Raw genomic sequence first — 14859 nt, forward strand, 5'->3', positions numbered from 1 at the left:
CTGAACTTCCTACTTTACTGATGGAGAAACTTGGTTTAAAGGTAAAATGAACCACTGACAGTCTGGCTATAGCATTTTCACAAGGCTGTGAACTTTGAAGGCAGTTCAGGTCAGAGAATTACCTAATGAACTGTGACTAAGTAACAGGGAGAGAGGGGACAGGAGGAAAACATTCTCTACTGCTTCCTGGTGAAGAAGACAAGGGCAAGAGCTGCTTAAAAACAAAAAACAACTACCTAGGTAGGGAGAGTTAAAGGCATTAAGTCTATCTTTGGATAGAGCAAAGATGTGTATGCCACTCTGGGATGTTAAGAGTTAATGAGCTTGGGCTGGAGAGTTGGCTCAGCAGTTAAGAGCATTGACTGTTCTTCTGTAAGCCCTGAGTTCAAATCCCAGCAACTACACGGTGGCTCACAACCATCTATAAGGAGATCAGATGCCCTCTTCTAGTGTGTCTGAAAACAGACACAGTGTACTTACATATAACAAAATTAAAAAATAAATAAATAAATAAAAGGGTTAACGAGCTCACTGGGTAACCAGAGTGTTTTTGAGATTGCTCCAGAGAGGTATACGAATTAAAGAACTAGACTTGCATCCCATAGTGGCCCACTCAAGCTATCTGTATTTTCTGTAATACTTTACATAGACTTTAAGTTTGTAAGTACGTCATTAGACTTTACCTCATCTCAAATCTTCTCAATTATTATGCCTCTCCTTTACATTATTTTTTCCCCACACACTACTCCTGCCTAAAGCCTTTCCTCATATCTCCAATCTTCCCTCAAGGCACCATGACATCACCTTTCCTTGCCTGCCAGAGAGCTCACTGGCAAGCCCTAACAGCATCCCTTCCAGATAAAGCCGGGATGTCAGTGCTCTCCATTCCATTCTCACTCTTACTAACCCTGCCCAAGCTGCGATACGCTCTAGCCCGTGTGGTACGATTAACTTCCCATCTGGTTTCTGTATTTCTCCAATCTGTTCTCAAAACACCCAGAGTGAAGGTATCTCTATCCACACATGCACACATCCATGTATGCGTGCACACGCGTGTGTACACACACACACACACACACACACCTTCCTTGAAACAGAGTCTTATATAGTCATACTGGCCTCAATCTTGTGATTCTCCTGTCTCAGCCTCCCTAATGTTACAATTACAAGCATATGCCACTATGCCCAGCTTCAAAGTACAGATATCTTAAACAAACTACTGTGTTAAACTCCCTAAAAGCTTCCTTACTAAGAATAAGATAGTCTCTTCACCACAGCTCTGGGTCCTATAGGAAGCCAGTTCCCACTTCCTTTGCGATCCGTTCCACTTGATTCCACCCTCACTTCCCAGGCTCAAGCCACAGTGCCTTTCTGTTACTCAGGAACACCAGCTTCTTCCATCATGGATTATTTGCTTAAGGATTTATTTTTAACATACCACATTTTAAAGGAGAATACATAATAATCCTGAAGGGATCTGGAGGCTTAAAGAGCAAGTCCATGGAGAACACCTGTAATTGATGTAGCTACATGATTCCAAAACAGATCTGCTGAGTCTATCGTGTCCACAAACCACCTACACTCCTCTCTGAAAGAATGCCTCTGGCATTCAAGCTATCTTGGCTGCATGGTTATTCACTGGAGTCATCACTTAGATGTGCCCATAAGGCTAGGTAAAACACAGGTACTAATTTGTGCCTTTAAATGAAGCTAGACCCTTCATTACCAAAGAGTCAGGTTCAATGATAAGGAGTTATTTGGAAGATTGTAAAAAATTAAAAATCTACATAGAATCTGTAGTGAATGGATGGAATAAATCATTAAGTAAATAATCCTACAAAACACCCATACTCAGGACTTAGTAAAGTAGTATCTCTGGATTTCAAGGTAGGGGAAGGAGAAGAAAACAAAAAACATGTAAAAATGTATGGCTCTAATTCTGTATCATTCATTGTCCTCAGAAATCTTAAGACATATTATTAATCCAAGGATCATTAAACACCACAGGCCAATATGATATTTATGATCTCTAAGAAGTATTATTTGGAGGCTAGAGAAATAGCTTGGGCAGTTAAGAACATTTGTTCTTACAGATGACCCAGTCACCCACATGGCAGCTCACAACTGTCTATAACTCCAGTTTCAGGAATCTGATGCCCTCTTCTGACCTCTGTGGGCACTGCACTGCACTTCCTGCACTTAACATACATGCAGGCAAAAGACACATAAAGTAAAAATAAATCTTTAAGAAAAAGAAACACTATCTAGACATTTTCCATAATCATTAGCACAATCTTTTTAAAAATTACTACATTCTCTTATATATTTGTGTATACATGTGTAGAAATAAGAGGGATAACTAACAGGATTCCATCTTTCCCTTCCACCATGTAGATCCCAAAGACTTGGTCCTCAGGTTTGGAGGCACCATTAGCACCTGCGGAGTCACTTGCCGAACCCTGACTGTACAGTCTTCATCCCTGCTAAGCTTCTATTACCTTAATCAAATTGCAAGTTAATACAAGTATCAGGAAAAAATGGCCTCAAAGAAAGGCATCATTCCAAACAGGAAGGGAAGAGAAGACATGGAACTGAATGTTTGCTATGTGCAGGGCACTAGCACCTTGCATTCTGACATTTAATTCCTTATTTAACCTCCCTGCCACCCCATGCCCTCCCACCATTCCAAGGAGGGAAGTATTTTAAATCCCAAACCAGGTCTCAGGTTAGTGAGCTACCCAAGACAACAGAATGTAGGTAACCAGGTTGAAATTTAAGTCCATGGTACATCTCATTCTAAAGTCTCTTTCTCCTGTACTGACACTGTCCTTTAGTAGAACATTTAAGAAAGTTGAATATAATTTAAATGCACTTAGCAAATAAATGCTTTGCATTCATCTATTCAAATACGTAAGAAACAGCTGTCATGTCAGACACTGGATGTGTAACCCATGAACAAACCAAGACTTGAGGTTTGAGTAAAGACCCTGTCTCTGAGCAGCATGCGGTGTCAAACAGACTCTGCAGACATGCTCCTCTACGCCTACACTGCCTCCCTTAGACATTAATGTTTTCCACTGAAGTACTAAAAACCTATACCACTTCATCTCCCGTCTTAAACAGTGGTGCCACCAATGTGCCACAGGCTGGTGAAGCCCACATCTATTCTTTTCAGAGAATTTGAGTTTCATATCTATTAGTATTGAATATGGATATTATTAATAAAGACTCTTATCTCTCTTGATAGTACATACTATTAACACCAAATACCCATTTGGCAACTTTTAAATTTTCCAAGTATTTCACACACATTATTTTTAACAGATATAACCATCAACAGCTCCTCATCTTTATTCTTGCAGAATAAACCCAAATGCTCTGCTGTTTAGCCAAGATCACTTACTATATACACCCTACTATATACACAATCTCCTCTTCCTGGGTTGGTAGTCCTTGCTAGTCACATGGTAAATCCCTACTGCTGGTTCAAATATCCTCTCTACACAACCTGAATTATGGAAAAGCACACATGAGGCCCTAAATTTCATCTCCAGGGTTGGGAGAGGGGCGGAGAGGATGAGGTTTTGCCACACAGAACCTACGCTTTTGAGAACAGAAACTTGCCTTCTCGTCTTTATTCCCTCATTGCCAAATTCACAGGAGGTATTATTTATAAAACACATAAAAGATTTTTTAATATAGAACCTAAACTAAACTAGGAATTACAAAACTTCAGTACAAGTCCTTAAAATGCAAGCAACTGTAAATTTCATCTTTCTTTCAGCTTTAAAATGAGTAGTTGTTCTGTTTTGTTGAGACAGAGTATTCTGTAGACAAGATTATTCAGCTAAGACTGACCTTGAACTTTTGATCCTTTTGTCTCTACCTTGAAGTGAAAAAAAGTAGCTTTCATTCAATTAAACATTCACTGCAGTAACTACACCCCATAATGGCTTAACAGGATATTCGTGGAGTTTTTTTAGATAAGCCACAAAGTCCAAATAATTCTTATTACCTCCTCCATCATGGCATCTTGTGTAGATGAGATCTCTTCTTTGGTTGCTCCACTGTGTACGAGGTTCCGAAGCCGTATACAGAATTCTCTCATCTATGATAGAAACTTATTCAGCATTCCAGTAGTTACACAAGCTGTTAATAAGCCTAACATATCACCACAACACAACTAATGCCCTGGGCAAAGTCTATAAAAACAAATGATTTTCCCCAAATGGTCCCCTTAAACAGATAGTGAAAAATACTTATTGGTAAGGAGAAAAGCATGTGGATTATTCCCAAAGAATACTGGATAGAAGTGATCTTGCTCTGCGACTCACAGCCCTGTGTGTGGGGGGGACATATGGGTCAGTGCCCACCACCCTTAGAAAAGCAGGAGGCAGCCCATCACCACACTCAGCATTTGACACACTCTTAGTTAGAACTCGGTTTGTCATTAGCATTACCTGCTCTGCCAGTCACTATGACCATGACTGCATCAACCTCCAACATGGCTTTTGTTTCTTTCACTTTGGAGAGAGCCCCAACATGAAGGAGATTCCGAAATCTGAACTACAGTGCGAAAGCGACTTGTTCTCACTCAAAATTAAATCCAAAGTTAAGGCTTATGATCCTTTAGCCTTTGGATAAAAGTCCCCAGAGTTTCCTGGGCAGAAAACAGTCTACATTTAATACTGGGGAAACATATCTATGTTTATTTTTAAATGCACTCTTTTCCCTGGGGATAACAGATCTAATTTCAGCCTTGTAGATAAGAGTGGCGGATTTTGGCAACTCCCAGTTCTCAAAAAAGAGATCTGGCAAACAAAGCACTACCTCACTAGGCTTATAACCAACCCTGGGAAAATGTGGAGGAGAAATGATTCATTAAGGTTACTTAAGCCATAAAAAAACAGTTCAGTGACTACATCAAATCCTCAGTGGGTGGCTGAGCCACACTGATGTGGTCTGTCTGGTAAGCCTAAGAACAAAGCACGCTGTTAAAGGAAGTCTTACAAATTGTTGTGCTTGGTTTGCTAGTGCATGAAGTAGGCTCACTCCATCTCTACTAGAAGCAAGTGAACAGCACAGAAGCCTGTGTATGGAGACCGATGTTAACTGAACCCAGGGTCTTTTTCCTTGAATATATATGAGAAAACACTAAAATCAACAGAAACAAAACACAGCAATCGTAATTCCTTTTTGTTTGTTTGAGGGAGGTTTATGCCCTCCCCTTTTAAAATATTTATTTATTTATTTATTTATTTATTTATTTATTTAATCCATATGAGTACACTGTGGCTGCCTTCAGACACACCAGAAGAGGGCATCGGATCCCATTACAGATGGTTGTGAGCTGCCATATGGCTGCTGGGAATTATTAACTCAGGACCTCTGCAAGAGCAGTCAGTGCTCTTAACCACACTGAGCCATCTCTCCAGTCCCTTTAATGATTTCTTGAAGCTAACGTCTAGTCACCCTGCTTTTGATAGACCTTTACTTCAATAGTCATCATGTCTCTTTAAAAAAACCAGTTACAGGCCAGGCTATGGTAGTGCATGCCTTTAATCCCAGCACTCTGGAGGCAGAGGGGGGGAGGTGGATCTTTTTGAGTTGGAGGCCAGCCTGGTCTACAGAGCTAGTTCCCGCCAGACCTACACAAAGAAGCCCTGTCTCAAAAAACAAAAAAATAAAAAAAAAAAAAGAAAGAAAGAAAAAATCATTTACAGTTTAGAGTCAAGTGAACTAGCTCAGTCCTCCTATTCTGTACCTTGTGATTCAGAATATCGTTCATTCTTCTGGTGGCCTCTGTTGTATGCGATTCGGGGAAGCATTTCTTAGGGACAACACCATATTTTTCTAAAAGACAACAAATTTTAGTATTCAATACAGTAAAAATAAACTTATTAGAAATCCTGGTGAAATTATTGACTGCTTTAAAATAGGCTGTATTAATAAACAGAGATGGGGTTTGTTTACTTGTTTGAGAATGGGTTTCATGTAGCCCAGGCTGTCCTCAAACTCCCTATGTGGCTTAGAATAACTTTGAACTTCTGGCTTTTCTGCCTCTACTTCCAGAGGTGGAGGATTACAGGGACATGCCAGCAGACCTGGTTTATTCAGTGCTGAGGACTGAACCCAGAGCTTTGTGCATGCCAGGCAACACTCTGCCCACTGAGCTTCATCCCTAGACATCTCCAGGCTTATTGGCTTGTTTGATTCTGTAGACTGAACCTAGGGCCTTGAGCACACTGAGAAAAGTACCTTACTACTGAACCATACCTCCAGTCCTTTAAACAGGCTTTTAATATGCAGTTATCTACCTTGAAATTAATTCTAATACTTGTACCTATCATACTTTATGAAGTACTCATTTCTCCCAAAGGAAAAATGTTTAGATAAGGATATTTTCAAACCAGTCACGGTTTTGTTTGCTTGCTCTGCTGTCTGGTTGCTGCTGTCTGGTGGCTGCTGTTTGCACTACTAGGGGTCAAACCTGGGCCCTATCATGTATGTCAGGCAAGCTGTCTGCCATCGACAGACACCTCCAAAACAATTTTCTTTTCTTTTTCAATTTCTGTTTTTTGAGTGTTTTGCCTGCATTTATTTAAGTGCACCATATGTGTGACTGAAGAGGCCAGAAGAGTGTCTGAAATTACAGACAGTTGTGAACCATCAACAAGTGCTAGGACCTAAAACTGGGTTTTCTGTTAACTGTTTACTATCTCTTTAGCCCTATTAATGCACTTCTTGATTCCTTGGTGCTTTCTTTAAAACTATTTTGGTGTGTGGATGTTTTGCCTGCATGTATGTCTGTGCACTATGTGAATGCTAGAAAAGAATTTTAGTGCCCTGGTGGTCGTGGACCACATGTGGGCGCTGGAAATCAAACCCAGGTCCTCTGGAAGAGCAATGAGTGCTCTTTAGCCACTGAGCAGCATCGCTTCAGCCCCTCAGTGTATTTTTGTTTTTTATGGGAAGTTACTCCTAATTAATTCTTCTTTAACCAAACTTTCACAGTATCTATTTCTTTATCAGTTATTTAAAGAGATGGACTTCATAAGTGAGAATAAGAAGTAAAGGTTCATAACTATGTAGCCTTCTTGAAAGTCAGTCACTGTGTACATAACCACCAAAGAATGCCTTATTCCTAATGGCAAAGCTTGCAATTCCATCAGAGAAAGTCTCTCACCAACAATATTGACAAGCATATCCCACTGTCCACCATCATTTGTAGGGTTTGAAAGCAAATACTGCACCAGTCTCCCATCTTCAGGCTCTTTTTTCTGGGCTGTGTCCACAAAAGCATTCAAGAAGAAAAAACAGCGTTCAACCTAAAGTAAGAGAACATAAATAAACTTAAAGGAAAAGGGAACCAATCAAGTCCCTGGCATGCATGAACAGTAGAAAGGTGCTCCTGGGCCAACCAAGGATTCGATATAGTATGGTTTTTTTTGGATTTGGTTTTTTCGAGACAGGGTTTCTCTGTATAGCCTTGGCTGTCCTGGAACTCACTCTGTAGACCAGGCTAGCCTCGAACTCAGAAATCCGCCTGCCTCTACCTTCCAGAGTGCTGGGATTACAGCCGTCTACCACCACCGCCTGGTTATAGTATGTTTTTAAAAATGAAATTGATAATTAAGTACCAGTATTTGTCTTCAAAAGAATATCTGAAGTTTTTTCTTTTTTTTTTTTTTCTTTTTTTTTTTTTTTTTTTCCGAGACAGGGTTTCTCTGTGTAGCCCTGGCTGTCCTGGGACTCACTCTGTAGACCAGGCTGGTCTCGAACTCAGAAATCCGCCTGCCTCTGCCTCCCAAGTGCTGGGATTAAAGGCGTGCGCCACCACTGCCCGGCTGAAGTTTTTTCTTATACTTGAATATATATTTCAACATATTGCATCTGTGTGTTACATATACATTCCAATGTTGAAATAACTCCTGCTATTTTAGAGTTTTTAATCAGTAAACATCTCATGAACAGTTATATTTTAAAGATTTTTCAAAAGAAATAAAAATATTTGTTTCTTTTTTTCTTCAGAAAAGTGCTACCAAATGAAGAAGGAGGGTGCTTAAAAGACTAGATGATCTAAGTAAGGATGCATAAAAGGGAAATGGCTAAAAATGAAGATTTACATTTTAAATAAAGAAACGACAAGCAGTGAGTTAACAGATTTGTTATTTCTTTAGGGAACACAGACACCTACCATACAGCAGCTGTGGGGCAAGAGTTCAGGGTTAAAGCTTCATCAACAGCACACCAGAAACCCTGGCTCTGACCCTACCACAAAAGGAAAATAAGGAGATGTCCTTCTGCCTTTGAGAAGAGAGAGTTCTGATACTGAGGAAATCATAATGGTATCACATGTTTAATGAAAAGATATACCGTAATGAGAAAATATAAAGGCTGCCCCTAACTAGGCTACTATGAAAACAGAAAGAAACCATGCAAGGTCAGTCCCCTACCTTGTCCCAAAAAAACAGGTAAGATTGACTAAACTCAAATTCTTCAATGTTAAATTTTTTCATGAATGGAAGTCTCATAACATTCAAACAAGAAAAGATCCAGCATCGTCCTACAATGAGAAAGGAAACCAAGACGTTATGACTGTTTTTTAGATCACAATGCTCCAACTGCACGTCTAACATCAAAGCCATGGTAAGAGCTGGACATTAAGACTAAATAGGAAATAACAAATATTAAATGTATTTGTTCTTGAGACAGAATACCATGTAGCCCACCTTGTCCTGGAGTCTACTGTATACAGCCAGAGTGGCCTTGATCCTCCTCCTTCAGAATTATATGTATATGTCACCATGCTTGGTTTTATGTGATACAGGAATTTGTGCATGCTGGGCATTCTACCAACTTAGGTACATCCTCAACCCAGACAGAAACATTAAATTCAAAGCAAAACAAAAGACATGTAGTCACACAGAGAAGTTTAACATACCAACACACACACACACACACACACACACCCCAAAATCTAGTAGGTTAGGCATGGTGGCACATACCTGTAACCCTGGTACTTAGGGGGCTGAGACAAAAAGGTTGCTATGAGTTCAAGGTTAGTCTGGATAATTTAGTGAGTTCTAGGATAACCTAGAAACACTGAAGGAAAATGAACAGAGATCATGAATAGACATGATGTCCGAAAGGGACACAGAGGGTAATGACACTTTGGCTTTTTTAAGTTCTTCATAAGACATTAGTAAAGTGAGAAAATGTCGTTTTTTTTTCTTCAACAGTGCCCAAATTGGAGAGAACTTGGAAAAGTAAGCATTCTGCTTCTGGACAGAAAGAGCTAAGGAGATACAAATCACCTGAGATTGATTTGGGAATAAAAATCTTAATTTGGAATGAACAAGAACCTTATATTGGAATAGCACTCATCCTACCGTGAGTGCCAAGCTTAAATAAGCTATTTTCTCAATAATGAGTTGTTGCATTTTAAAGGAGGTATTTAACTAACTGGGTTAATATAAACATTTAAACACAAATGATATGTTTGGGAGGATGGAAGCATGAAGATCACTTCAGCCAAAGAGTTAAAATATAATAACTTAAAACTGAGACATAAATGAAAAGAACCAAGTATTTTTTTCTTAAAATCATGTTAACAACAATAAAGTCCTGCTAAGAAGCACCCCTGTTCCAGGATGGAGATGCTGCTCAGCTGACGGAAAGCTTAACTAGCATGCAATAAAACCCTGGATTCCTCCACAGCACTGCACAAACTAGACAGGGTAGTGCACACCTGAGAGGCAGGAGGAGGATACACAAAGGGGCTGTCTCTCCACTTTCCTGCTCAGTTTCACTGCTCCACGCACTTTACACGCACCTGGCACTAGAATCTCTGCTATCATTAAATCCAAATTTTCAACCACAACACACCATTTAGTATGTTTCTGACTCAGCAAAGTTCTAAACCCACACATGATGGCATCTCAGAAGATTTTATGATAAGCATTAAGAACATAATCATGTTTTCATTAGCCCCTGTAAATGCATAATCAAACCTTCTGCAATTTACTGCTTTCTATATCAACTTAAGTTTTTAAAGGTCTATTTCCAATGAGACCTACCATTTCTAGATGTGGTCATGTCTTCAGAACATTCAAATATTTTGCCTTTCAAAAACTGAGGGATTCTAATCTCTTTAAGTATTCCACACTAGCGGGACTAGGGTAACTTCGGAGTGACACCTTTACCAAAGTACAGCTCCACTGCAGGATAAGCCCAAAAACACTGAAAACCTCTGTGAGGCCTTGAACTAAGGGTAGCACTCTCCTGGAGGAAAATTTAAAGGGAAATTTTTGACATACTTGGATATAATATTTTCACAGACATGAAACCATGTCTACACACATGGGCAAATGAGGTTTATAAAAGGCACATATAAAAATCCTTAAAGTCTGCTCTCATATTAAAAGAACTCATACAGAGAATAAAGACTTGATGGATAAACAGAAAAAATACTCCCCTATTGGTAGTTTGCAGATTTTCTACACTGAACAAGAGTGATTTTGTAACAAGGAAAAAAATTAAACTGTGTTTCTGAATAAACTTGCTTTTATTTTAGGCTTATCTGTGCACTGCCTCTCTCCTGCACACTATTCATATTTCTGACACTTCTGGGTGAACTATTAAGATGAATACTTCACAGAAGCAAATTATATTGCCCATGTACTATGCACAAGTACTATTAGTATTTGGAGTACAGTGATATACCACATAAGACTTGACCTGTTCCTGATTAACATTTCCAAGCTTACCCTAAGCTTTTGTAAGATTACCTTTAGACCATGTAAAATTATTGTGACATATTAACTAGACAGTCTGATAGACCACACATTCCAAGTCCTTCTGAACTAAGGCCTATGAATGCTAAGTAAGCACTTTCTACTACCTAAGAAGATTATAGCAATGTCATGATTTTTTTCCTTTAAAATTAAAATCAAATTTACATGGTATAATTGACATACAACAAAACATTACCCATGTTAAATGTATCCTTTGAGCTTTGCATTGCTTTAAGTAGCAATACTGTATTTTCTGTGGATACACATGGACTTTGAGTAGTTTCCAAATAATGAAAAAAAAATGCAAAGTCCTTTTAGTTCAATTTTTTTTGAGTCTATTTCTCCTATTTGGATTTCCAGATAACCAATCTCTCAGTGTAGATGTATTTCTAATAGCTGTAACTGGACAGCAGACAGCAAAACAAGAATTCTCAGCCAGCAAGAAATGAGAACTCAAGAATACTACAAAGTAACTACTGACAGGAACTGACCTAGGAGCATAGTAACTCCAGCTGCAACCACAGAACATACTTAAAAATAGCCAGTGACACTTTGTTCTAACCACCTTAGGTTTTTTTCTATTTTATACATTTGAATTTTAGGGCAATTCTGGGACATCTTCTATGGTATGAATATTTTTTTTCATTATTTGTGACCAAAGCACAAGCCAAACCTGTTAGTACATAACTCATCTTTTGCGTTAGGTTTATCTGTCTGCAACCTCTCCCTTATAAGCATTTTCTCTCTTCTACTACTTCTAGATGAACTGTTAAAATAAAAATTGCATGAGAACAAACCACACATATCCAACATCACATAATATCAAAACAACATGGTGATTTGCCTTCAAAGACCATCATCTATCATATTAGGGAACAAACTAAATGCTAACAGTTCATACAACACCAAAGCCACCACACCGGTAATGTTATTGGGGCCTGCCTTTTCTTGTACCTATTTTCTGGCTTACTACAAGTTCTTTCATTGTTACAAAGGTCTGTTATCCCAAGGCCATTTTTAGGACAACAAAATAGGCTGCTGTCAGTAAAGTAGGCAAGAAGTGGAAGACCTCACCAGAGCTCTTCTGGTTGGTGACTGGCTTGCCTTCCTGAGGCACAACGTGCTGAAACACATGCTGGGCACCCTGGACCGTGGCCCTCTTCAAACAGATGTCCAGCAGATCGTGGGTGGTCCCAACATTCTGGGCAAGTACGAACTGAGGATCAGAATTTAGTTTATGGATCAAAGCAGATACCTTCTCGGAATTTAGTCCTGTGGGGAAATCAAACGCCATTATAATTATACATTCACCCACCCCCACCCCCAAAGAGGCTGACAGGGACAGCTTTAGGATAGGGGTCACTGTTGATCCTAGATTTAACTTCGCAAGAGCATCCTGATGAGTGCTGAAGCCAGAAAGCCCTCTCCCGGCATCCTCCCCGTGAGATGCCTCCCTCCCTCCGGGTGCTCTCCCGCCCTCCGGGAGGGCTACATCCCCGCCCTCGCCTAGGTCTCAGCCCCATCCCAAGGCCTTTCACGCCGCCGGGCCTCACGGGTCCGCCGAGTCCGGGAGAAGACCCCGGAAAGCACTCGTGGAACGAGTGGTGCCTCACCTGGGTTGTTCATGGCGCCCAAGCTGCCTCGTGGGGAAACGTTAGTTTTCAGGGTCCTTGGGTGAGCTCTGGGGTTACTCTACAGCCCGCTGCCAAGCTGGCCGGACCTGGTTCTCGCACCCTAAGCGCCGGAAGAAGGAAACCCGCTCAATGGTGGCCGAGAGAAACGGGGTCCGCGGAGGGACAAAACTCCCCCCTCGCGTTGCTGAGTCAGCGCCATCGGGGCTGGCCCCGCCCGGGGGAGGGACAGGGCCAGCCTTTCAGACTCTGGGGCCCGCACCTCCGCCCCGGAGCGGCCGGGCGAAGCCACCCACGGTTTGCAGCCTCCACTGCCAGCTTTGCTCACTCTTCGCCTCGGCTGCGCCCTCCGCCATCTGCGATCCCTCTTCCTGGTTACAAGGGCTCCCAAACTCCGAGAGGAAGGAGGCTGAGGGTTTCCTGCTGATGAACCCAGATCCCTTACTGTCTAGCATTGGGGAAACTAACGCCTTGGTTTGAGAAGCCAGAAGGAGGTTTCGTGAGGTGAAAAGGAACTGAGGGGCCCAAAATTAGCCACGGGACCTTAGTATGGATTGGCAGATCTCAAGAAATCCACCCAAAGGCTTTTCTTGTAGGCACTTAGCTGACCAATCTGTTCATTTTTTTCAATTGCAACTTGTTGCTTGGAGTCTAGTAAGAACAAAGTTCTTGTATTTGAAAGGATTTTGGAACCAATCTCTTTCCCACCCACCCATAAGCTACTACCACGGTTCTACAAATACACATCTGCTCATTTCATCTACACATTCTGGGGAGCCCAGCTTGGGCTAAGAATGATTACGTCAGTTTTATGTACTTTTTTTTTTTTCCGATATCTACAAAACCCATAAATCACACACACACACACACACACACCCTTTAAGATAACTAATCAGTTTTTCAAGACAGGGGCGGGAGAGTCTACTGCATATAAAACAAGTACAAATGCACACTATTCAGATTTTCCATGGATACTAAAACCTAAGTCTTAATCTGATAATTTAATCCATGGTTCAGAGGAATTCTGATGTCTGGAAAGAGCCACATGCCGACACCCATCTGTCGTTTGAGAATTCAATTTCTGTGTCCCTTAGAGATTTAGCTAAAAACTTGATTGACATAGCAACCATCTCCAAGGGAGCCCATCAACTACCCTATTCTGTGGTGGGGGGAGAAGTGAGGAGGTCCATTTCTAAAGAAAAAAAGAAAGCTAAAACTCATGCTGAAAGAAATCATAGGTCCTTTCACAAAAAATGATGTTCAAACTTCCTGTCCAATTGGATTCAGACCAAATAATAAAATTGTATTCAACATTTGCAGTGTAACAGGTCCTCAGCAAGTTTCTGACTATATGAAAATTAAAAACTTTAATCTTGTCATTAAGAGACACATGATGTGGAACTGGGAGATGGCTCAGCAGATGAAAACACTTGCTGCTCTTCCAGGGGACCCAAGTTCAGTTCCCAGCACCCAAGTCAAAACTGAAAGTCCATTTCCAATGGGTGCAACTAACACTTCCTTCTGGCTACCATGGGCACTCATCCCATGTGCACGTGTATACACAGAGACATACACATTCAAAAAAACAAGGGAAAGATGGGCAACAGAATCTATGCTGTCACATAATAGTGCTGTATACGTAGCAGCTAATCATGAGGGCCAGATGCTAGAAAAACAGAGGTGATGAGACAGGCTCAGGAGTAGAACACTTGCCTAGCATGCACGAGGACCCTGGATTTAGTCCTCGGTCCCACAAAAAGAAAAGGGGGGGGGCAGGTGGTGATAACTTTGAAGAGTGGGTGGAATTTTACGAGACAAAGTGAGAGAGAGGGCACTCAAGGTAACAGCAAAGACACGAGGCATGAGAGCACATGACAAGATCAGATCCAAGCCTCCCTGTACCACAGTTTGATGTGGTTAAAAGCAAGAACTGTGATGAGATCAGAGGCAAGGTGCAGGACCAGGAAAGGAGGCTTGGTCTGAATAGAAAGGCTTTTATATGCCACACCTGAGCATCTGGACTTTATTCTACGCTTAATTAGAAGTCAAAAATAGGTTTAAACAAAGGAGCAATATTCTCAGATCTGTGTAAAGAAAGATCTGGTGGCTACAGGGAGGGGAGAGCTTCTGGAGACAGGGGAATTAGTCAGAATGCTATTATAGTAGAACACTTGGGAGATAACAACAGCTTTAATTGTGGAGAGCGAAGAAGCGTGGATAACCTCAAAGCTCTCTTGAACTAGAAAAGAAAAGATGATATCATTAGCCAAGATCCAGCTTTTAAAACCATTGGCTTTAACCCCATATGGGATCATACAACTGGTGATGGGATGTGGGTTATGACAATTTTGCAACAGGGGCTGAAGAGATGGCTCATCAGTTAAGAGCACTGGCTGCTCTTTCAGAGGACCTGGGTTCAATTCCCAGCACCC

At 40.9% G+C, this 14859-nt stretch overlaps 1 protein-coding gene across 1 annotated transcript in view; it reads right to left on the bottom strand.

Annotated features, from left to right (window-relative positions):
- The window catches only part of Blmh (bleomycin hydrolase), a 40101-nt gene extending 27503 nt beyond the window's left edge, over nt 1–12598 (bottom strand). Inside the window, exons 1-6 of the mRNA XM_052195737.1 lie at nt 12410–12598; nt 11871–12068; nt 8457–8566; nt 7187–7328; nt 5765–5853; nt 4016–4108 (exon numbers count right to left, since the gene is read on the bottom strand). Of these exons, the coding sequence (XP_052051697.1) occupies nt 4016–4108; nt 5765–5853; nt 7187–7328; nt 8457–8566; nt 11871–12068; nt 12410–12422 (645 nt within the window). The 5' untranslated portion in view covers nt 12423–12598. The remainder of the gene's footprint in view (nt 1–4015; nt 4109–5764; nt 5854–7186; nt 7329–8456; nt 8567–11870; nt 12069–12409) is intronic.
- Nucleotides 12599–14859: the final 2261 nt, after the last annotated feature.

The sequence above is a fragment of the Apodemus sylvaticus genome, chromosome 10, assembly GCF_947179515.1.
Source record: "Apodemus sylvaticus chromosome 10, mApoSyl1.1, whole genome shotgun sequence".
Lineage (NCBI taxonomy): Eukaryota > Metazoa > Chordata > Mammalia > Rodentia > Muridae > Apodemus > Apodemus sylvaticus.